The sequence below is a fragment of the Mugil cephalus genome, chromosome 17 (assembly GCF_022458985.1).
Source record: "Mugil cephalus isolate CIBA_MC_2020 chromosome 17, CIBA_Mcephalus_1.1, whole genome shotgun sequence".
In the NCBI taxonomy this organism is placed as follows: domain Eukaryota; kingdom Metazoa; phylum Chordata; class Actinopteri; order Mugiliformes; family Mugilidae; genus Mugil; species Mugil cephalus.
This window is the reverse complement of record NC_061786.1, coordinates 16436974-16460113: the sequence shown is the minus strand read 5'-3', so window position 1 is coordinate 16460113 and position 23140 is coordinate 16436974. Positions and strand designations below refer to the sequence as shown.

At 40.9% G+C, this 23140-nt stretch overlaps 1 protein-coding gene and 3 gene segments (V, D, J or C); 1 reads left to right on the top strand and 3 right to left on the bottom strand.

Moving 5' to 3' along the window:
- Nucleotides 1-13645, bottom strand: part of LOC125024129 — a 50595-nt gene extending 36950 nt beyond the window's left edge. The window contains 2 exon segments of the V gene segment in view: nt 13174-13496; nt 13589-13645. Coding sequence covers nt 13174-13496; nt 13589-13640 — 375 coding nt within the window.
- Nucleotides 1-23038, top strand: part of LOC125024126 — a 79427-nt gene extending 56389 nt beyond the window's left edge. Inside the window, 2 exon segments of the V gene segment in view lie at nt 21577-21614; nt 22481-23038. Of these exon segments, the coding sequence occupies nt 21577-21614; nt 22481-22800 (358 nt within the window).
- slc1a8b (solute carrier family 1 member 8b) lies at nt 912-10791 on the bottom strand. The gene is made up of 11 exons (XM_047611810.1): nt 10475-10791; nt 9627-9706; nt 8488-8703; nt 6112-6154; nt 5817-6030; nt 4708-4807; nt 3339-3572; nt 3036-3230; nt 2806-2940; nt 2550-2700; nt 912-1641 (listed from the first exon to the last, which is right to left on the bottom strand). Exons 1-11 carry the CDS (start codon nt 10637-10639, stop codon nt 1495-1497), a joined length of 1680 nt encoding a protein of 559 aa, XP_047467766.1. The 5' UTR covers nt 10640-10791; the 3' UTR covers nt 912-1494.
- Nucleotides 15948-16608, bottom strand: LOC125024136. The segment is given in 2 exon segments: nt 15948-16397; nt 16523-16608. Coding segments are annotated over 2 exon segments (360 nt in total).
- Nucleotides 23039-23140: the final 102 nt, after the last annotated feature.

The window sequence follows — 23140 nt, the reverse complement described above, 5'->3', positions numbered from 1 at the left end:
AAAGAACAGCAAAAGGTGTTGACCTGGTCTCGGAATTCACAAGACCCCAAACTGATGAAGTATTTGTGGGATGCATCGGAGCAAATGGTGAGTCTAATTTATTTTTAATCTAAATGGAATTGATAATGTAGTTTACATATTATTCATTAGAATTATAATGGAAGTTGTGCAATGTATACTTGGTGATACGTGTGTGGAGCTGTCCACCTGTCATGGTGCTGAAACGGCTGTTTGGCTGTGGTATGTTGTGTGTGCTGACTTTATATATTGATTGCTGTGTATTGGTGAATTGATGTCATGTTAGTTTTGCATTTTAGTATTTTGATACTGTGAGATCTTGAACACTGCCATTTAGTGGCGCCATTGATATGATAATGGACATCGTCAGACTGGCATTGTTTGTGTGCTGATATTATTCAGCTGCAATCTTGTCGTCCCCTGTTTGTTGTCAGGTGCTGTGGTCCCCTCTCTCATTGGTGTTTTTTTTTTTTTTTTGTGTTGTTGGTGTGGGTATTGATTGTGATATTTGTGGAATGCATGGCCCAAATCACCACTGCTATAATGTGTAATATTATGCTTGGTCGGTATAACAGTGAGATTTTTGCCTCTTGAACCATAGCTACTTCAAAACTATGGTTTAAATGTGCCAGTTGGCCACTGAATGTAGTTTTTGTTGTGGGTTCAATGGCAACATTTTGGATCAGACGCAAGTAAGCTGAGACATAGCTGGATCACAGGGTTGTGTGAGAAGTGTTAGAAGTTAAGTAAAATCATCACTTTAAATGTATCGACAAATCTTTCTATTTTTTAAAAGTTGGTAGGCTAATTAGTCAAAATGTGGAGCATTTTTAAGAAACACAAGGTTTCTAAAATATTCTGTAGAATAGCTAAAATAAAATCACTCACAGGACTAGTGTTGCAGTTTTTTTTATTATAAAAAAACATAAACTTTATAATTAAAAGCGCAGGTATAAAAGCAAAAATTATCCCCCTACTGTGCGCTACGATTGTGTCAATATATCAATTTCTATCAATAAATAGCATCTAACACACATAAAGCTCCTGGTCTTTTGTCCTTGACTTTCAAGTCTTTCAGGTCCAAACTGAGGTCACGTTAAGGCAACTTAAAACCTATACTGAAGCCAAACCTGCTCACAAACTTCATCAGGTGAGTGTCTAACTGTCACCAGCACGGACCAATAAACATTAATGCCCATCATGCCTTCAGACAACAGTGAATCTGGTTTAGGTCGCACATGAAACACATTTCTTCACGTCCCTTGTCATCCACTCAAAACTCAGGAAGATATAAGTGATGAAGGTCCCGGTTTTCAGCATGGCACAGGCAAAAATACATTTAACCCTCAAATCACAATGTACTCGATCTCTGGTCTCATTCGAGACTGAGAGCAAACAGGATTTTAACCGATTTCAAGAGTCCGTGTGCTGTAGATAGAAGGCAGTATCTGACGCTGTGCATGTGGTTTTAGTGTCTCAGACTTGGCAGAGATTGTAGCAGGCCACGGGTTTCTCCAGCACGGTGTCGCCGTCCACCTCAAACACATAATCGCAGCGGTGCGCGATGAGAGGAGCGTCGGACATCGCCACGCTCTGATTGCCAAAGGAGATTACTGTGTCTCTCTGTGGGGAAGACAACAACAACAACAACAACAGTTAAATATAGTCCTGGGGAAGGTTTATCGAGAATCACATGAGCAAAACAGAATTAAAACTGAATAAAGGCTGAAAGAAAATGCCCTTAAATTTTTTTAAAATATAATGGAAATAACAAGGGAAATGGTCTCCCATTGACAGAAGTTGCTTTCTTGGTTCCCTGCTGCTCACTTTTTCCTATGTTGGTACTATTCCCCATGAGTTACTTATTGGGTGTTGGTCATATACAGCGATTAGGCATTACATTATGACCACCTTCATAATATTGTATAGGTCTCCAAAACAATTAGGACTCATCAGTGAATGGACATGGGCCTTCTGAGGGTGTCCCATGGTGTCTGACAATAAAATGTAGTTAGTGGGGGTCGTTTGAGTCCTATGGCTTGAAGGGAGGAGGCCCTGTAAGTCTTTCTTGTTCCAGTTCATCCCACAGACACTTGATCAGTTTGGGATCTAGTGAATTTGGAGGCCAGGTCAACAATGTTTTTTGAGTTGGTCCTAAATGCATCCTGCTGGGCATGGCTGCTGCCATCAAGGAGCATCATTACTATGGGGTGGGGGTGTCTGGTCCGATCTAGGTTGGTGATACATGTCTAAGAAACATCCACATGAATACCAGGTCCAGGTCCAAGCAGACGTGTTTTCTTGTCACAAGACGATTCATGTTATTTACTTCTCCTGTCAGTGGTTTTAATGTTGTGGCTCATTGGTGTAGTTACCTTATGTTTGGGTGGTCAGAACCAAAATGCTTCAAAATGTGTGGTCTGATGACTACATACTTACAAGTTTTAGACACACAATTGATTCTTCATTCTGTATCAAAACACATCACATTTACAAAATGGGTTTACGATTCATGGAACTGCCCTCCTTACCCGCTGAGAGCCGCGTCTGCTGCTGGGCGTTGGAGTAGCGGGGGCGGTGGAAGTAGTGCTTGCTTTCTCAAAGTCCTTCTTACACAAATGACCCATAATCCCAGCAGCTAAGGCATCACCTAGCACGTTGATCATCGTCCGGAACCGATCACTGAAAATAAAAAAGTAAAACACAGAAAACAAAATGTTATTCATGTATCACTCCAATGGTGCCTGTAACACAAGTTCAAATATAATAACTTTTAGTGGGACTCACAGAACCCAATCGATGGCCACAATCAGGGAGATGTCAGCAGGCGGTAGCCCCACAGAGGTCAAGACAATCACCATGGTGACCAAACCTGCTTGGGGGATCCCAGCTGCCCCGATGCTGGCGGCTGTCGCCGTGATACTAATGAGGAACGAACCAAGAGGATGTTAGAGGTTCGAAACACACCATGACGGACTTTTCAGGGAACAGTGATGAACGTCCTCGTTTCCGCTCACCTGATAGTGACCAGCTGGCCAAAGTCCAAGTCATACTCATTGACCTGAGCAATAAAGATGGCCGCCACCGCCTCGTACAGGGCTGTCCCGTCCATGTTAATGGTGGCTCCCACTGGCAGCACGAAGCGAGCAATCTGCCGGTCCACGCCGCAGTTCTCCAGGAGACACTTCATGGTGATGGGCAGCGTGGCTGAGCTGCAGAGAACAAGGACAAGGCATATGGTGGGATGTCCCAAGCAGACAGGGCTACACCTACCTGGATGAGATTTAAACCAGCAACAAACTAAATCTGTCTCGTCCTACCTGGATGAGGTGGCCAGTGCAATGACGAGCGCCTGCAGCAGTCCCCTGATGTAAGTGAAGGGGTTTTTGCGAGTGAAGAAGAAATAGAAGAGGGGCAGCAGGATGAGGCCGTGCACGAATAGACCAGACAGGACTGTGATGAAGTACATGCCCAGTTTCTCTCCGAGGTGGGCCGGGTCATGCATGTCCAGGATCTTCCCCGCCACCAGGAACACGATGCCGAAGGGAAAGTACCTGCAGAGAGGAGAGGAGAGAATATGAGTGAAATTGGTTTTCTCTCGTTCACGTAGTTGTTGTTATTTTGATTTTTTTTTTAAGTGATAGCATTAAGACTAACAAGGGCATCTGTCTTCACTTCAAAAGGACAAACTATGGAGAAAATGACAACACAATTTTATTAACTTCATTTAGACCCTGTTTCTGGCCACCTGATGAATCTGAGTCCAATTATCTGCAATTTAGCTCCTATTTTGGTCTCCACCCATTCCTAATTTGGAATATCTGTCTTGTTTCCTTCTAAATGCCTCTCTACTTTTTTTTTTTTTTTTTTTTAACCCTTTTACTGACTGTAATTCTTCTGTCCTCAGTCTGAGTAATGACGTTACCTGACACCAACTTTCCCACAGGATAAGTAAAATATTTATCTACCTATATATTATTAATTAATTATAAAATATGAATTAGTGGTGTCTTTTTTTCACTCTTTACTTAGGTATTTTTATCCTTTTTATTTATTTTTTTTCTCATTTTTAATCTTATTCGAGTCATTGCTCTTCATTGCACATTAGCCGGTGTTGACATGTCACAAATATTAAATGAATCTTTGAATCTAGCAACTTAAGCTGTTTTTTTGTGGGAATTTATTTACATATTAAGTCGTAACAACAGTCATATTTCCCAGTTTCTTGTGGGAGAAGTGGACTGTGCTGACGTCAACCCTATCCTGCAGCTTCAAGACTAATAAGGACGCTGGCTGTGTGCCAGACCTTATCACATCAGCGGCTGACCCCGCTAATGCTCTTGACTGGGGCCGAATGGATCCCTGCCGTCTGCCTCCACGAGAATGAAGACTGTTACGGCAGCAGGTTAATGCTCATGGATTTGGATTTAGAAGTCACACTGTTGAGCATGCCGCAGGGTTTTCATGGGTGTCAACGTCGTTTTAGGCAAAGTGAGATGCTCTCCATCAATTTATGATTTTTAGAATGTCGCTAAAAATGTTATTTATAAAGATTCCTCCTTGCTCCATATGCGACTGTTCCCTGAGAGTTTTATTTTTAGATATAATCTGACTCTGCACTGTGAACCGTGTGTAGCCTTTAGTCTTTTTTTAGGCGCATCCGTGTGACACAATGGTGTGCGTTCTTACCACATGGCAGCGTTGATGATCTTCATGACGCACTCGTTGATGCACTGGCACACGTTGACCAGCGGCGCTCCACGTTCCCCCATCTTCCCCAGCAGGAGACCTGAGAATTAACCACAAAGTAAGTGTTTGTCGGGACCTGTCGTGTCACCCCCTTCCCTCTCGATAAAGGGTTTTACACGTCAATGGTAAATATAAATCATTTAGAAGCACCCGGCGATTTTGTCGATTCAGTTTTCAGCTAATTAATACTTATTTTTCCACTACATTTCTGCAGGTTATAATTGACTTTTTTTTTATTCTGCCACATTTATCTGAGACCTATTTTCAATTTTACTTCTCAAACGAACGTTTTCATTACATAAATACATAAATACCCTAGTGGTTGCTTGCTTGAGACCCTTGTCCCTCAGATGTTTTTTTGCAGTGCCTCCGTTTTAGCTCTGCAATAATATGTAATAATTCTTCAAAAAGCAAATATTAAAGGAATAACAAATAGACATTTTCCTTTAGATTTATTTTCTGACTACAATTACGTAGTAGCATTAAAATCAGTCTATGATAATATTTAACTGGATCATGTTAGAGCACAGGTAATTTTTCTGCAGAATGACTGCATTTACCTTTGAAACATTAAGTATATTTTCTGATAATATACCTGTACTTTTACTTAAGTAAATGATGAATACCACAGACTGTATCAATATGTTCTTCAAAAGTGAAGACAAAGCAAGAAGAGCTCCACCTGGTGACTGGCTGCGGTATAGGTCATAATCTCCCACTTCTCCCTCTCCTCTCCTAAAATAATTTTCTTTTCAAGGATGGTTTATGCCATTTTAGGTAGTTAATATCATGTGGATGCATGTTCAAGTGTCATTTTCAAGTTCAAGTTTTGTTTGACTTAGTGATATGACGCTCGGGTGAATGAGACTTTTTGCAATATCAAGAACTAAAAAAAAAAATGTCACGTTGAATAAAGCAGTGATTTGGCATTTTGATGAATGCACCAATGGCTGACAGCAGACCTATAAACATTAGCCAGCATTTACTTTATTAATGAAGCTCTTTACCGAGGTTGGCTTGTAAAAGAAAACGTTCTTGACATTTCTTACCCATGGTGGCTGAGAAGATGACAATCCCCAAAACGTTCATGCCCTTGCTCGAGCTTGGGACGATTTTGTACTTGATGTCGGGCGCGGGGGTGATCTCCAAGAAAACCGGGTGTCCCAGGCGGGGGTTGTGGTAGTCGGGCATGACGTACACGTAGTTGGCCTGAGACTCTTTCACGTTGGAGGTCTGAACAATCGGCACCAAATCTGTCCGGTACTGGAACGAAACCAACCACAGAGCTATTGTGTTAATACGTTGATATGGAGGATTTAATTTAACTCATGTTCATTCCCTCACCTGCTGAAAAGTAGCTTCAATTAGATTTGACGGGATCATGTTCCTGCAATAGACAATAAACAGACAAAGATATCAGACCATGTACGCGTGTGTTCACATAAATGTTTTAATTTACAACCTCTCAGATGAAGCTTGGCCTTGCACAGATCAGTGGATAATGATGGATCAGCTACTACATTGACATGAATTAAATGTACTCTGAATTAGATGAAAAATGTGTGAATAGCTGTTAAATGAACTTCATGGAAAGAATATTTTCAATACTTGTATATTTGACTTTCAAGGGGAGTCACTACAGGCTATTAACTTATTGACCACCACCATGAAACCCTTATGCTTAAATATGCAAAAGCATTACCTCACCAACGTCAGACTGTGTAATTTAGACATTTTCGTTCCTCTTATCTGAAAGAAGTCATGTTTTTGTAGGAAACTGCATGAACTACTGTGCCTTTTGCTCCTCCAATACAGTTTTTTTTCTGGTAATTACAGGATTTCAATTAGTCATTTGTCATAAATCATGTAAATTTTCCAGCTATTAATGAACCCAGCTACACTTATCTGCATCCGTAGAAATAAATACTGCAATTTCAGTCCATTTAAACTCAATGCCGGTTGCAGTTACAGTGATTCAGACTGTTGGGGAACAAAGAGAGACCTGAACCAAGTCTCTACATTTGTACTTTGTACATTTCTTGGATGAATGGTTAAAGAACATTTCCAAATCAGACAAAATGCAATCCCTGGTTGAGTAATGCCTTTGTTCCTACATGGGTGATGATTTTTTAATCACTTTTTAATGCAAGTTTAACAACTAAATAAACATTACAGGATATAAGATTGTATCTTCAGACCAGACAGGGTTTGCTGGCATCTCCCATCAGCTTAGCATTGTCGGAGGCTGGACGTGTACAGCCAGCATCATGTACTGGGACAGTATTTAGGCAGCGGACGTCAGTGGCACTGGAAGCAGGGACTGAAACGCATGCCGTATCAGAGCTCTCCAAATAATCAGGTTTAAGTCGAATGTATTAGTGAATCCCCTGAGATGAATGGGCATGCGGTAAGCCTGAACACGCACACGTCCGCACACAAACAGACTGCACGTTCAGTGGTCAATGAGTCCGGCGCTGCGCAGTGACCTTCCAAGAAAGTGTAGGCTTAACAGATCACAATAAGTGTTTCCCTATTCTTAGCCGAGCTGTGGCGTGGGAATGGCGCTGCAACTAACCCGCAAGAGTCTGTCTACCTTTTTAATAAAATTCTCAAATGAGTTAAATATCAGATTTGAAGTTTATTTTTTGATTTTGTCATAATCAATGTGTTTTTTTATTGTTTTTTTTTTTTTAAATAAATTACATAAAAATGACATAAATTATACGTTACTGGTATTAACAACATCTTCTTGAAGCTTAATCTGCAAAGAATTTTTCCTGATTTATGACTTCTCATTAGCCTATTTATTATTTTTGCTGGGGTCGGCTAATCTGTCAGATCCAAGAATTAAATCCTTGGATCACGAGCCCCAGAGATTTTGAGATTAAGAAGCTTCCTGTCCCCAGGGAATTCGTCAAGGCCTGAACTAGATGTGTGCTGGGTTTGATTGGTGTGAGCTGGTTTCCTCCAGGTGTTAAAGGGCAGTACACGGAAAAGAAAAACCCATCCGGGAAAACAACACTAACAAGAAAATCTGGAGGTGGATTTCCTGTATTAGTGTGACAGGAGAACATGTGGAAAGTACTGCTGCATAATTTCCAAAAGTAGCCAAGATCTATTGTATATCTCTGCATCATCGCATTATTTTGGATATTTGAAAAAAAGGATGACTTAATCCTTAAAGCTGCCCTTAAAATATGTTAAATTAGAGGGAAAACATTTTAACCAAGCTGAAAGAAGAATTCATACCCAGCTATTACTGATTGTAGCTGTGTGATGGCACTTTGTTTCAGATTGAAATATAGCTATTACATTAATTGGGAAGGCATACTCGTTTTTTACTGATTGATTCAATTTGGTGGCACATTTTTTGGGTTTCCTTGACAAAGATATATCTCAGAGACTGTGGTGATTCCCTGGTTTTCCCTCCAGAGGAAGATGATACGGTTGATAATTGTTGCTACATTTGCAAGAATTTCCATAAAATGTGCAAAATCCAGACATTAATGTTTGTGTTTGGATGGATTATTCAGTCATAATGTGTGAATTGTTAGCATGTTGCATGCTGTTAGCATGAAAGGAAGGATAAGAGCAGCATCCTCGCTTAGCATCCTTTGATAAATTGCACTTCAGTTAGGGTGAATGTTAAAAAAAACATGGCAACCATCTGTGTGTGTGTGTGTGTGTGTGTGTGTGTGTGTGTGTTAGTGAATGTCGAACCTGATGAGGTCGAGCAGAGCGTCAGCGGAGGTCATGACGGGCCCCGAGCTCGCATGGTGACCGTCTTTCTCGGAGCCCGTGCCCGGGTGGATGATGAGCACCAGCACAATGCCGACGATGACAGCGATGAAGGTCGTCCACAGATAGTAGGTGATGGTCAGGACCCCCAGACGGCCGCTGGCCTTCGTGTCCATGGCTGACAGGCCAGACATGAGACTGGACGGGCAAACAGGTGGCTCTCTTTAGTACTGTGACCTTTTTCATTTTCCATTTTGTGAATCAAAGACAAAATTCTAAAATACTGGCTTGACTTATTTTTCCTAACACACCTGGCGCTTGGTTGTTAGGTACATTTGAATGAAGGGTTTTGGTTTATTGCTGAATATTGCTAAGAAATATAGTGGCGGCTTGTGATCGGAAATATTTTTCATATAACACAAACCAGGATTCATCGAACCTGCCTTACTTGATTGCTCTAAAATGAACAAAACATTCATTCAAGTTAAAATGGTGTTACAGTTATATTCTTTAAAGACGCTTAAAAGTCGACTGTTAAGACATTTGTGTTCACTCTTTAGACATACATGCATCCATCCTTATGTTGTTGAAGGTGAAATTAGCATGCTAATTATATTAAACTGCGTAAATGTGGAGACGGGTTTTAGGGAATGATGAGCAACAGAAGTCTCCGGACCAGATTCAAATCATCACCGGCATCTTTTCTGCTGCCTTATTTGCACCGATTCACTAATTCTGCAGCCGGCCGACGGCTGCTATCGTCACAGAGTCCACGCTGAACTGGGAGGGGATCCAAACTTGACTCTTTCCTGTTAAACAGTGTCTTCCTGCGTCACCTGTATCCAATCCAATCACATTTAATCCTCGTCTCGAACAATGTGCGCGGCAGGATCAGCGAACGGCACAAAAGGGAAGCAAATACTGAGAAACGCTTATCCTAAATCACCTCCAAACCTATCATCAACATCAACGTGCACACGTATGCTTAATTACTCACTGATACTAATCCTTAATGTGGGGTGAAATGACCCCGACCTCTGCTCGCATGCATCCTCACAGAGGCTGCAGTGAGTGTAAATAACGACAACACATGACGAAGTGAAGCTGAATCTGATGATTACCTGGAGGTGATGAGCGGCAGAATCAGCATCTTTAACATCCTCATGAGCAGCTCTCCAGGGAACGAGAAGTAGATCTTGGCCTGTGGAAGTGGGAAACATAAATAAATATCTAAATAAAGCTCATACTGAATTTTGAGTTTGATTTTTGAACTGTTTTTTTCTTTTTTTTTTCTTTTATACTTCTTATAAAAAGCTCACTGGAGAGCATTGTATGTGGGAAACTTCTTATCAGTAACTAGTGAACACACAGCAGCTCTGAAGGTGTCCCTTTTCTTTTTTGTTGGCGGTTTACAGATTCTTTCTTTGCTTAGCAGATGAGGATGTTGTTCGCATCATGGACGGCCGCCAGTGTACGAGATTACTCGGCAGAGGACACTGGGTGCTAATCATTGATTCAGTCTCAGGCGAAAGCCGGGTCAATTTAGAGAATCTTACATCACACTGACTTAACACCAGGGGCCGTGTGGCCTTCACGCAGACATGTGCACACCTCTAGATGAATTGTTGTGTGCCGGAGAAACAAGCGAGGAAAAGGCAAATCACAACTGAATGATCTAAGACATGCTTGCTCTTTAAACCTGCAAAAAAAAAAATTCTGAGGCTGCTGCAGAGCCTTGTTGTATTATTTTTTTTTTTACCAAGTGTCGAGAGCAAACCAAGCCACTAACTCCATGAAGTTGAGGAGATCTGCAGCTTACAGCCTCGGTGCATGGCAAGTCAGGAGAACCAGTTGAACCAGCGCCTCATCCTGAATGTTATTTTTCATTTATTCCAAAGCTTTATTAGCTTAATGACCTGTAGGATCTGAAGTCGGTCATTTCACTAATACCCAGCGATCCGTTAAATACCTGTGTGGAGAGGTTAAATGACCGGAGTATGAATCCCATCACACAGCCGGTGACTACAGCGATGACTGAGAGTGTCAGCAGGCCGTTCCTCTTGCAGTAGTCCCTCACGTATCCCCGGACTTTCACCGACACCAAACTTTTCAGCGGATGCATCAGCCACTCCATCGTGATTCAGGTTCCGTCCGTATCCCAGTCAAGCACCCCCCCCAACCCCCCTGAGTGAGCGCAGATATCCGGATCTCTTGAGAGAGGGAGGTAGCTTGCAGTGTATGTGCTCCAGCGAGATCCAAGGCGGAGGAGAGTCTGTGGGTCTGATCGAACGCAGGTCCTGTGTGAGAGCGATGAGCTGATCCGGTCTGTGAGAGAGGAGGTGTGGACCGAGTGATTCCTGGTAAAGCAACGACTAAAAGGATTAACCCTATCCTGCGTAAACAGAGGCTCCTCCGCTGCAGCCTAGACTTGTTAAAGAGGCTAAAGGAAAGACTTCAGGATTCATTAATTGTCCCACTGCATCGCATTACGTGTTCCTTTCACCAACGTGCTCACGAAACAGCTGCGCACCCTGACCACTGTGACCTTGGCTCTCACGTGGAACCTAACAGCGGCGCCAACTTTTATCCCATTTCGTTTAAGAGACGGACGTGCTTGATTTGAATCTTTTTCACTCATAATCACAGATACACTTGTACTTGGACTGTGTAGAGTAGAGTAGGTAGCACTGCATCAGGGCATACTCAGAGTTTATACCCTGACCCCTTGTTTCTTTTAACATCATGCCGTCACGCTGTGTCCTCAGGTCGGGATTCAGGACGTGCATCCACAGGCGTTAACGTCAGCACTGGTAAATAACACCCAAGAGGAGCAGGGAGCAGCTAAAGAAAGTATGAACTTTACTCCTGCAAGTTCCTACTATCCTATGATATGCACTGTGCTCTTTGGCTGTCAATTGCATAAAATATCTACAAGATGAAATGAGATTTATTTCAATGAATGAATACGATGGTAGAATTTATTTAAAGAGAGAATGTGTGACAGGAAACAGTCCTTCATTAAATTGGTCCTACAGTTATGTTTTTTAAGGTTGTTAAAAGGTCGACGTATCTCGTTTGTGTTCACTTTTTAAATTTAGATGCTTCCATCTTTCATGTTGTTTGAATTAGCATGCTAATTATATTAAACTGAATCAATGCGGAAACAGAGGGAATGATAAACAACCAATGCTCCAGACCATATTCAGATCTTCTCACTTCTCTGAATGCAGAATTAAACTTTTGCAAACTGAGCCACCAGGACACTTCAGACCTCTGAATGAATATCTGTACCCAAATATACAGTAGTATAACTTTAGCCCTGCAGGCTGCAGAGGAAAATAATTTTTCTCTCGTTACAGGATTTGCATAAAACATCTAAACGATAAAATCAGATTTATTCAGAATTATAATTAAAGAATCAAACTAGAAAACTTTTATTTGTCCCTCAATGGCGAGATTGCAGTTTGCAACCACACAGATAGGGACAGAAAAATGACAACAATAAAGAGCCGACTGTATAAGAGATAATAAGTTCATATAGAATAGAATGAACAACATAAAAGTATCGTCATATATACAAAAATGATTGAATTGCACAGATAATGACTGTTGGATGTTGCACAGAGTTGTACACTGTACATGGTAAGTAGTGAATGGTCAGAGTGTTGAACCTTGAGGAGTAATGATATTGCACATATTACCAATGTTCATTGTGGAGCCTCATAGAACAGCCTCAGTGCTGTCAGGGGGTGCTGCTCATTGTCCAGCATGGAGGACAGTTTAGTCAGGACTCTCCTGTCACTCGCCCTCCCTCACAGTCCAGTCCAGACTTCCTGATGACCTTTTCCAGCTTCTTCCTCTCCCTGTTTAAATGTGAAATCTCTGCACGCCGTGGTCATCTGTGTCTTTTCTGCTGCGTTATTTGCACCGACTCGTTAATTCTGCAGCCGACCGGCAACAGCTGACCTCACAGAGTCCACGCTGACCTGGGAGGAGGTCCAAACTTGACTCTTTCCTGTCAAACAATGTCTTCCTGCGTCACCCGTATCTAATCCAATCACATTTAATCCTTGTCTTGAACAATGCAAGCTGCAGGATCAGTGAACAACATAAAAGGGAAACAAATACTGAGAAACACTTATCCTAAATCTACTTCAAACCTAGCATCAACACAAATGTGCACATTTATACTTACTTGTTAACTGCTAACTAAACATACAGTAATGCAAGCAACACAAACAAAAATGCCCCTGACCTCTGCTGTCTTTAGGCTACAGTGGGTTTTCTGTCAGTTATGACAGTGCATGAAAAAGTGAGGGGTCACTTGAATGAAAAACCCAGAATGGTACCAAGTACCAAGGGAGTCATGGGAGTCGTGGTAGTTGGATGAATTAAAGGTTGAGAAAAATTCAGTGGACGTTTAACAGACTCGGGTGAACATAGCATGGAAATCTCAGTTTCACTACCTTAATCTAAGATTGAAAGGGACCGAGGGAACCTGATGTGTTGTGTGTTTAGTGCTTGGTGAGGTTACTGTCAGCTCTGTGTTCAGTGGTCTGTGTCTGAGTCTCTTCCTCTTCAGCAGCTGCAGTCGGTTCCTGCTGTAACAACTCAGAGTCTCTGCAGTTTGACTGAGGGAGGTTTTTGTACGACCACAAATCACTGTGTGAATGACACAACGCTGTCAATATTATGACCACTCTGACAGTAGTAAACTGCTGCATCTTCAGCCTGAACTCCACTGATGGTCAAAGAGAAGTCAGAGCTGCTTCCACTGCCACTAAACCGAGCTGGTGTTCCTGATTGGCTTATGTTACTTTGTTTAACAAGGAGCTTTGGAAGCTGTCCAGATTTCTGTTGATACCAGGACATACATGGTTTACTATCACAAAGACCAACATTTTGGCTGGTCTTACAGGTCATAGTGACAGTGGATCCTGGAGTAGATGTCTTTACTGGAGGCTGAGTCACAGTCACCTGACCACTGCATCCTGCAGACAAAAACAAATGATTGATTTCTCAGCAGAAATAATTGAGAGAAAAGGCAGCACATGATGAGTGAAATGTTGCTGAGAGAATGAACCTGTGAAGCAGCAGCAGGCCAGCGTCCAGATGAGGATGGTGATGAGAGTCATGGTGGTTGTGGTTTCTGCTGTGTTGACTGACAGATCTGAGTCCTGCAGTGTTGAACTCACAGGACTATAAACCTTCTCAGTTGACTGGAGGATCAGCTGACCATGCAAAGCCTCCTCTCTATGGAAATCATTTCTCTGCTCTCAACACACTGAAGGCAACCAGGGACACAACATCAGGAGAAATACTCTTTGGATTTAAACCATCTATGATCTGAATGGAACACAAGAAAATATTTACATTACAAACACAACTAAGGATTTAAGGATGAGTTTGTATTCACTGTGGTTTGTTTTTCTACTTTCTAACATTCAATTCATCAGAGTGAAGATCATATATAGAGTTTTAGTCATAATTCATCATTTGTTCTAAATCATTGTGATAAAAGTATCATGTACATTTGATCATGTGTCAGCTAATTTAAAATTAGGAATCAATGACATTTCTAAAAGGAGACTGAGGTTTCTCTTTCAGTTGTAGAAAAGTAAAGCTACATTTAAATAATACAATGACTTTTTAAAAATGATTTCAACATCCATGTGATTACACATCATAACACATTCACAAAAGTATTTTTTGCTGCGTTATCAGACGAATCAGAGTTGTTTCAGAGGATAGATGTTTGTTCTCAGAGCAGGAGGTTTTTGTACGGCCTCTTGATGAGTTTGTATCACTGTGGTACCCTTTTGGTGGAGGAACCAAACTCACTGTTGACTGTAAGTACCTTTTTCTTTGTAGCTTTTTACTTTCAAAACTTTTTTTCTTATATTCAGAGAAAATGTGATCGAGTTCATTGGTTTTTTGTTGTTGATATTTTTCATTATTTAACAAAACTGCTCCAACGTTTTAACTGTGACAAGAAACGTGACAGATATCAATATTAACTCAGTATATAGTAACTGAAATGATAAAACTAAATCATCAGTTTTCTAATACTCTATTTCACGATGACTTTGAATTATTCTCTGTTTAAAATGTTTTAAATTAACATGTGATCAATGTCAAGTTGTAAGACTCAAAACGTAACATCAGTAGTTTAATGTTATTTTCTTTTATTCATTTTCAAAATAGAAACAGTTTTTAGATTAAAGTGTGATGTGGATTTCAGTTAGTGATAAATATAATTTCATCAGTAAATGCAGATCAGCTTGGTTTTCACGCTTCATTCATTTCACATGTAGTTTAAAGGAAGTGAAAGAGACAGATGTCAAAGTTTTAACTGTGTTCACATGAATGTTTGAGCTCTGTCAGTTTTAAAGATGGAAAATCATCCCAGAGATGAGTTATTCACTGTCACACATTGTGAAACAGATATGAAGACGTCATCAATGATTAATATTAATTGATGTTTTACTGACATTTCCACTTGAATCATGAGGCTGATGGTCTGATGCTGAGAGATTTATGAGTCCAACAGCAGCACAAGTTCTTGTGGTTCATCGATAAAGTACTAGAAATGTCATCTTCCTTTATTATCAGCCTTCATCCTGACTCCTTTGTATTTGTGTCTCCTCCAGTGGGTGTGGTGCGTCCCACCCTGAGCGTCCTCCCCCCCTCCAGAGAGGAGCTACAGCAGAGCAGTGCCACACTGGTGTGTCTGGCCAGCGGGGGCTTCCCCTCGACCTGGAGTCTGGACTGGAAGGTGGGGGGCATCGGCAGGTCCTCGGGGGTGTCCCGCAGCGTGGAGGTCCTGGGGGGGGACGGCCACTACAGCTGGAGCAGCTCCCTGAGCCTCACTGCAGACCAGTGGAGGAAGGCGTGCTCAGTGAGCTGTGAGGCCAGTTTGAATGGACAGAGCCCTGTCACTCAAACCCTGGAGCCTGACCGCTGCTCAGAGTAGAGCTTCAGCAACACTTGTATTTCATAGTTTGCCATAAAGTGTGCATGCAGCTTTTTAATTTAGATTTGCTTAAATTTCTGCTTCATGTTCAAAAGTTTTCAAAGGAAAGTGAATTTCGTTACGTTCAAACCAAGAGAATTTATTCTTCAGCAAATGTGGGAAAAATGTAACTATCACTCAATAAAACTGTAGACGAAAATGAGACAGTGTCTTTGTGTTCTTAAAACATATTCATTGTGAAGAAGAGTTTTATAGATAAATATATTTGATAATAAATATGTACATGTTCAATCTGACTTTCTATGTAACTCATGACATGAAGAGAAATAAATGAAAAAGGTTTGTTTCTGTTTGAATTCTGTGTTTTCAATCTTCTGTCAAGTAGAGAAAGTTTAAATGAACTAAAACTAAATTTCTTTCATGAAGGGATTCATCTGAATTATTAGATGAGAAAGTGTGGAAATATTTTCTTTCAGTTCATTGTGTTTCTGCTTGATGACTCTAGTGTTGTGTTCACTGGACCAGTTCTCCTCATCACTGTCTCTTCACCAACTCTCTGCACCTGCAGCCTTCAGTCAGACTGGAGGAGGTTTTTGTACGACTCTATTTCACTGTGTGAACACTCCACCACCATGGTAGCCAAGACAGTAATAATCTCCAGCATCTTCAGCCTGAAATCCACTGATGGTTAAAGTGTACTGAGAACCAGATCTACTGCCTCTGAATCTAGACGGAGTTCCTGAGTAGAGAGTTGATGATGAGTATATAAGAAGTTTAGGAGGCTGTCCAGGTTTCTGAAGGTACCAACTAAGGTCACCACCAATATCTGAACTCCCTGTTGCGCTGATGGTCACAGTCCCTCCAACACTGACAGACTTGTATTTATCAGCCTGAGTCAGAAATTTGTTGGCAAACGACTCTGAAATGAGAAATAAACAACGTTAAGAAGAAAAGTTCGATATCAATTAAAAGAACTGGAGTTTAGAGCAAAGGATTAAAATGAACTCAGATAGGTTTTAAAAACACATCATCGACGTCTCTCACCCTGAGTCAGAAAACCCAACATGACAATCAGAGTTATTGGAAACATCATCCTGATGCAGTTTTCAGTGTGAGTGCATGAAAACAGTTCAGAGTCTCTGTGACACAAGAACTTAAACTCTGAGGAGCAGTGATGCAGAAAATTCATGCAAAACACATTTGGGCACACCTGTCCATGTGAAACTGAGAGTGTGGGATGCATCTCCACCTCCCTATCAAATGACGGAGCACATTGTGAAACTTTCTGTTCTCACTCCTTCAAGTCTTTTGTTCTCATAAATAGGTGCAGGCTGCCCTCTGCTGGCGGTCACAACTCCTTAGTTTGCATTCAGTCCCCATCAATGACATCTCGGGTTGTGTTTTTTACATTTCTTGACAACCATCAGAACTCCTAAAAATGATATGTAGTGTGATGAATTGGTTTATTTATATATTTTCCTCAGTATTCACAAGCTTCTCAATTTGGTTGCATTTCAGTACCAACTACAATCTTGTTGGGATTTCTCACAACTTTACCAAGATGTGAAAAGAGAAGTCAAAGAATCTCTCTTAAAAATGGAAGGGAAATTGTGCACTGAACGGCCGACATCTGGACGAGAAAATTTTCCACAAATGCATTTCTCATTGGCCACTGGATAGAATGTAAACAGAATCCACAAGGGATAGATGAGCATGAACGTGTGACAGTGCTTCTAAAGATGGACCTTCTAAATGAAGATCACACAGCAGCTAAAATCCTACATCACCTCCAGGCCCTCGTGAAACGATGGCAAGATGATCTTGGAGGGAAATTTCCTGTCGAGTATTTTGTCACTTGTTACATGGTTGGGACAATGGCTGATGGTGACTACAGCGGGTAAAATAAGTATTGAACTCATCACAGTTTTTCGTAGTCAACATATTTCTGAAGGTGCTATTGACATGAAATTTTCACCAGGTGTTGGTAACAACCCACGTAATCCATATATAGAAAGAAACTAAAACAAATAAGTTCAGAAATGAAGTTATGTGTAATAATGTCAGATAACGAAGGGAAAAAGTATTGAACACACTTACTGATATTTATTTAATACTTTGGACAAAAGCCTTTGTTGGTAATAACAGCTTCAAGACGCCTCCTGTTTGGAGAAACATGCATTGCTCAGGTGTGACTTTGGCCCATTCTTCCACACAAACAGCCTTTAAATCTTTTGTGGGTCTCTTCTATGAACTCTGATCTTTAGTTCTTTCCATAGATTTTCAATTGGATTCTAGTCTGGTGATTGGCTGGGCCGTTCTTGCAGCTTTATTTTCTTTCTCTGAAGCCAGTTGAGAGTTTCCTTGGCTCTGTGTTTGGTATCATTGTCATGCAGAAATGTCCACCTTCGTTTCATCTTCATCACTCTGGTGGACGGCAGCAGATGTTTCTCAAGAATGTCTTGGTACATTTTTCCATTTAACCTCCCTTCAGTTATTTGAAGTTTGCCAGGACCATATGCAGAAAAACAGCCCCACACCACGATGTTCCCACCTCCAAACTTCACTGTCACTATGGTGTTTTTGGTGTGATGTGCAGTGAATTTTGTCCTCCAAACATGTTGTGTGTTATGGCATCCAAAGAGTTCAATTTTGCTCTCATCTGACCAGACTATGCTCCCAGTATTTTACAGACTTGTCCAAATGTTGTGCAGCAAACTTTAAACAAGCTTCAACATGCTTGTTCTTCACAAATGGAGTCTTGTGTGGTGAGCGTGCATACAGGCCATGGCCGTTGAATTCATTGCTTATTGTTTTCTTTGAAACAATTGTACCTGCTAATTCCAGGTCTTCCTGAAATTCTCCACAAGTGGTCCTTGGCTCTTGGACAACTCTTCTGATAATTCTTTTCAGTCCTCTGTCAGAAATCTTGCGAGGAGCACCTGGTCGTGGCCGGTTTATGGTCGAATGATGTTCTTCTTCCACTTCCGGATTATGGCTCCAACAGCGGTCACTGGAAGTTTAGAAATCCTTCTGTAACCAACGCCATCAGAATGTTTTGCAACACTAAGGTTGAAAAAGGCCTTGAGTATGGATTTTCATGTATGAATTACTTGGGTTGTTACCAACACCTGGTGAAAATTTCATATCAATAGCACCTAAGCACTAAAAATATGTTTCCTATGAACAATTGTGATGAGTTCAATATTTATTTTACCCGCTGTATGTGCACATTAGGGGCATGGCTCACACCTGACATCTAGTAGCAACAACTGCTCTAAACGAGGGCAGACCAGTGTGATAGGGATTGCATGAACACAAACAAAGCTGTGAACAAACTTCAGCTAAGACCTTCCCATGAACACTTTGGTGCATGACATGTCAACCCGGTGGAATTCCTTATTCCACATGCTTCAGCGGCCGTTGGAGCAGAGACGACCACTGACTACCATGAGTGGAGAGGTGGATCTGGGAGGTGTACTGTCACACCATCAATGGGAACTAGTGCAGGCCACTGTGAAAACTCTACAACCCTTTGAGGAGGAAACACATGTGACTTCTCTGTCTTCTGTGATCCCATGTGCGCAGGCTCTCAGGACTGCGTTGACAAATTTAAAGGCGGACGAGGCTGTACGGATTTTAACCTTTGCTTAAGGTGTTTTTTGGCAGACATATGACAATAAGAAGGGTGTATCTTTTAGTTTCTAACAGTGATATTTGATATGTTACAACTGGATCTCCCAGTCAGGGGTTGATAAATTTTAGTTCTTGTCATTGAAAGAACAGTTTTTGTTGTTGTTGTTGTTTTTAAGTAATGATTGTTCATTTGTTTACATTCAGTTTGTTCAACAAGAACCAGTGGTGCATTTCATAATGTTCACAATGTTCATAATGGTATTTCAAATATTGGACGTTGTGCACACTCCTACTCCAGACCAAATTCAAATCACCTCAGCATTTTTTTCTGAATGCAGAATTAAACTTTTCCAAACTGAGCCACCAGGACACTTCAGACTTCTGAATGAATATTTTTTGACCCAAAAATACAGTAGGTGGATTTTAACCCTGCAGGCTGCAGAGGTAAATTATTTTTCTCTCATCACAGGATTTGAAATGAAATTGGTTTTATTTAGAATTAGACTTAGAAAACCTTTATTAGTGCCTCAATGGGGGGACTGCAGTTTGCTTCTAACTGTTTTTACTTGTTAACTGCGAACTAAATGTACAGTAATGCCAGTGTGAAAGTATGATTTCATGTGTGGTTAGAGACACGGGATAAATAGAATAAGTACTAACAAATACGTTGATAAAATGATATTAAAAAGGGTTAAAAACTCATAATTCATTAAAGGTATTAAAATTATGTGTTCATGAGTTAAAAATGGATTAAAATGTGTTTAAAAAAGTACATGTTTAAAAAACTCATAACAGTGATGTGAAGAGGATGTTTTCAGTGATTGATTAGTTTGCCTACAGGCCTGAAGAGGGAGCCCTTGCCGCTCAATGCTTCACTTGTAATGAAGTTGGCTTTTCTATCATTAATAACAATGCAACTCCCCTCATGGAGCTTTTCACAGAGTTCTGGGTCATTTTTAACATGTTGATTTTGGCTACAGCATACATGTCTTCATAAAACCTGTCTTCATCAAACAGAAGACAGACACTGTGAAAACTCAAGGAGTCAGCAAAGTGATGTTGTAGATCATCCAGAGGGCAACAGAGGACCTGTGTCTGAATTGTAGTTCAGTTCAATCTTCACTAAAGACACAGAATGTTTGGTGCAGGAGAATCAAAGAGGATCCAAAGTGATGTTGCCAAGCAACTGAGAAACCGAAGCAGGATGATAATGATGATGATGATGATGATGATGAGAGTCACGGTGGTTGAACAAATTAATAGTTGACCAAACAGTCAGTGTACGTTTAACAGACTCGGATGAACATAGCATGGAAATCTCAGTTTCACTACCTTAATCTAACATTGAAAGGGACCGAGGGGACCTGATGTGTTGTGTGAACACACCAGCTATGGAGTAGTATCTTTGACAGTAGTAAACTGCTGCATCTTCCGATCTGGTGTTCCTGATGCACGTGTGCTGGTACATGTTATCAGGAGCTTTGGAGGTTGTCCAGATTTCTGCTGATACCAGGACAGACAACTACGACCACTACCACAACTACAGCTATTGTCTCGGCTGGTCTTACAGGTCATAGTGACAGTGGATCCTGGAGTAGATGTCTTTACTGGAGGCTGAGTCACAGTCACCTGACCACTGCATCCTGCAGACAAAAACAAATGATTGATTTCTCAGCAGAAATAAATGAGAGAAAAGGCAGCACATGATGAGTGAAATGTTGCTGAGAGAATGAACCTGTGAAGCAGCAGCAGGCCAGCGTCCAGATGAGGATGGTGATGAGAGTCATGGTGGTTGTGGTTTCTGCTGTGTTGACTGACAGATCTGAGTCCTGCAGTGTTGAACTCACAGGACTATAAACCTTCTCAGTTGACTGGAGGATCAGCTGACCATGCAAAGCCTCCTCTCTATGGAAATCATTTCTCTGCTCTCAACACACTGAAGGCAACCAGGGACACAACATCAGGAGAAATACTCTTTGGATTTAAACCATCTATGATCTGAATGGAACACAAGAAAATATTTACATTACAAACACAACTAAGGATTTAAGGATGAGTTTGTGTTCACTGTGGTTTCTGTTTCTACTTTCTAACATTCAATTCATCAGAGTGAAGATCATATATAGAGTTTTAGTCATAATTCATAATTTCTTGTAAATCATTGTGATAAAAATATAATGTACATTTAATCATGTGTCAGCTGATTTAAAATTAGGAATCAATGACATTTCTAAAAGGAGACTGAGGTTTCTCTTTCAGTTGTAGAAGAGTAAAGCTACATTTAAATAATACAATGACTTTTTAAAAATGATTTCAACATCCATGTGATTACACATCATAACACATCCACAAAAGTGTATTTTTTGCTGTGTTATCAGAAGAATCAGAGTTTTTTCAGAGGACAGATGTTTGTTCTCAGAGCAGGAGGTTTTTGTACGGCCTCTTAATGAGTTTGTATCACTGTGGTGGACTTTTGGTGGAGGAACCAAACTCATCATTCACTGTAAGTACCTGAATTTTTTTTCATTTCTATCATATAAAATAATTTTTTTAAAACACTGTTTCTGTATGTGATGAAATAAGAATTTATTCTGTGTAGTTTAGATGTTTTAAATAATTTGCTGTTTTATGAACTGTAGGGAAACGTATACTGGTATAAAAAGAGAACAGATATATGATACAGTATAGTAATATATTATATAATGTAATGTAATATATATTTTATTTAATATTTGTCAAATAACTAAAGTTTTCCGACATTTTATCTATAATAAAACATTTGATTCATAAACTGTAGTTGTTCAATTTATTAGTGTTGAAATCTAACATTAAAAAAGTAAAATATGATTTATCTTCCTATTTAATTTGTGAAAGTTATATAAAATATTGGATATAAATTAATAAACAAGTGAGTTTCTCTGTGAATCCACTTTACCGTTAGTTTGAGTTTCCACTTCATTAGTTTGGTTCAGTGCTGAGAAGGAAGTGAAAAAGACAGATGACAGTCTTCTAACTGGGTCCACACATTTTAGTTTCAGCATAGAAATCATCATAGTGACAGTTTATTTACCATCTACTGTCTTCGCATTTACACCTTAGATATAGTGAATATTTTCATGTCGGACTAATTGAAGATGATAGAAACTGTGGAAGATTCAGACTTTAAACCATCAAAGTGGATAAAGTTATTTTCTATGACTGAAATCCTTTCTCTTGCTCCCATTTCTCCTCTGTGTGATCACGGTCTCATTGACACAGCTGATCCACAGAGCTGTTAACCTCTGTCATGGATCATAAGTGTCTCGTGTCCAGCTGTCTGTCCTGCAGTGGAAGTTAATCTGCTCCTTGTGTGTCTCTGCTCTCCTCCAGCTGGCTCCATGGTCAGGCCCTCAGTGTCTCTGCTCTCCCCCACCTCTGAGCAGCTCTCTGGGGGCTCGGCCACGCTGGCCTGCCTGCTGAGCGGCTACTCTCCCCAGGGAGCCGTGGTGAGCTGGGAGGTGGACGGTAGGGAAGTGACAGAGGGGGTCCTGACCAGCTCAGAGGAGGAGAAGAGCGGACGCTACAGCAGCAGCAGCACCCTGAGACTGAGCCGGGAGCGCTGGATGGAAGGAGAGCTGTACTCCTGCAAGGTCTCCCATCATGACCACCAACAGACCCAGTCCCTCCACAGGAGCCAGTGTAAGGGCTAGAGGTGCTGGATGGAGCCCAGGACAGGAGCTCTGTGTGGGGGGGCAGCAGGAACACACCTGTTGTTCTCATCTGATATGAGTTTTAATGTTTGTAGAGGGAAATAAAGCTTCGTGTGACAGACAACAACACTGCTGTAAAGTGTTGGAGGACGACAACAGCTTAGAGAGTCGTGTGTGTAGCTCAGCAGCTGGATGTGAGTGTGATTAATAACTGTCATGTTGATGCTAATAAAGCTTGCTCTGAGAAATAAGATGATGAAGTGTTTGTTCTTTTTGATGGTGAGAGGGAAGATGTTGAAGAGTTTTGTAACTTCAACTGATACTAATATTGGTGGAGGAT

What these genes read in the sequence shown, in the direction of transcription:
- slc1a8b (XM_047611810.1), bottom strand. Translation starts at nt 10,639, where the DNA reads ATGGAGTGGCTGATGCATCCGCTGAAAAGTTTGGTGTCGGTGAAAGTC. An exon ending in CATTTAACCTCTCCACACAG is followed by an intron (nt 9,707 to 10,474) that starts GTATTTAACGGA and finishes CCACTTCCACAG; the next exon opens with GCCAAGATCTACTTCTCGTT. An exon ending in CATCTTCTCAGCCACCATGG is followed by an intron (nt 4,808 to 5,816) that starts GTAAGAAATGTC and finishes GTTAATTCTCAG; the next exon opens with GTCTCCTGCTGGGGAAGATG.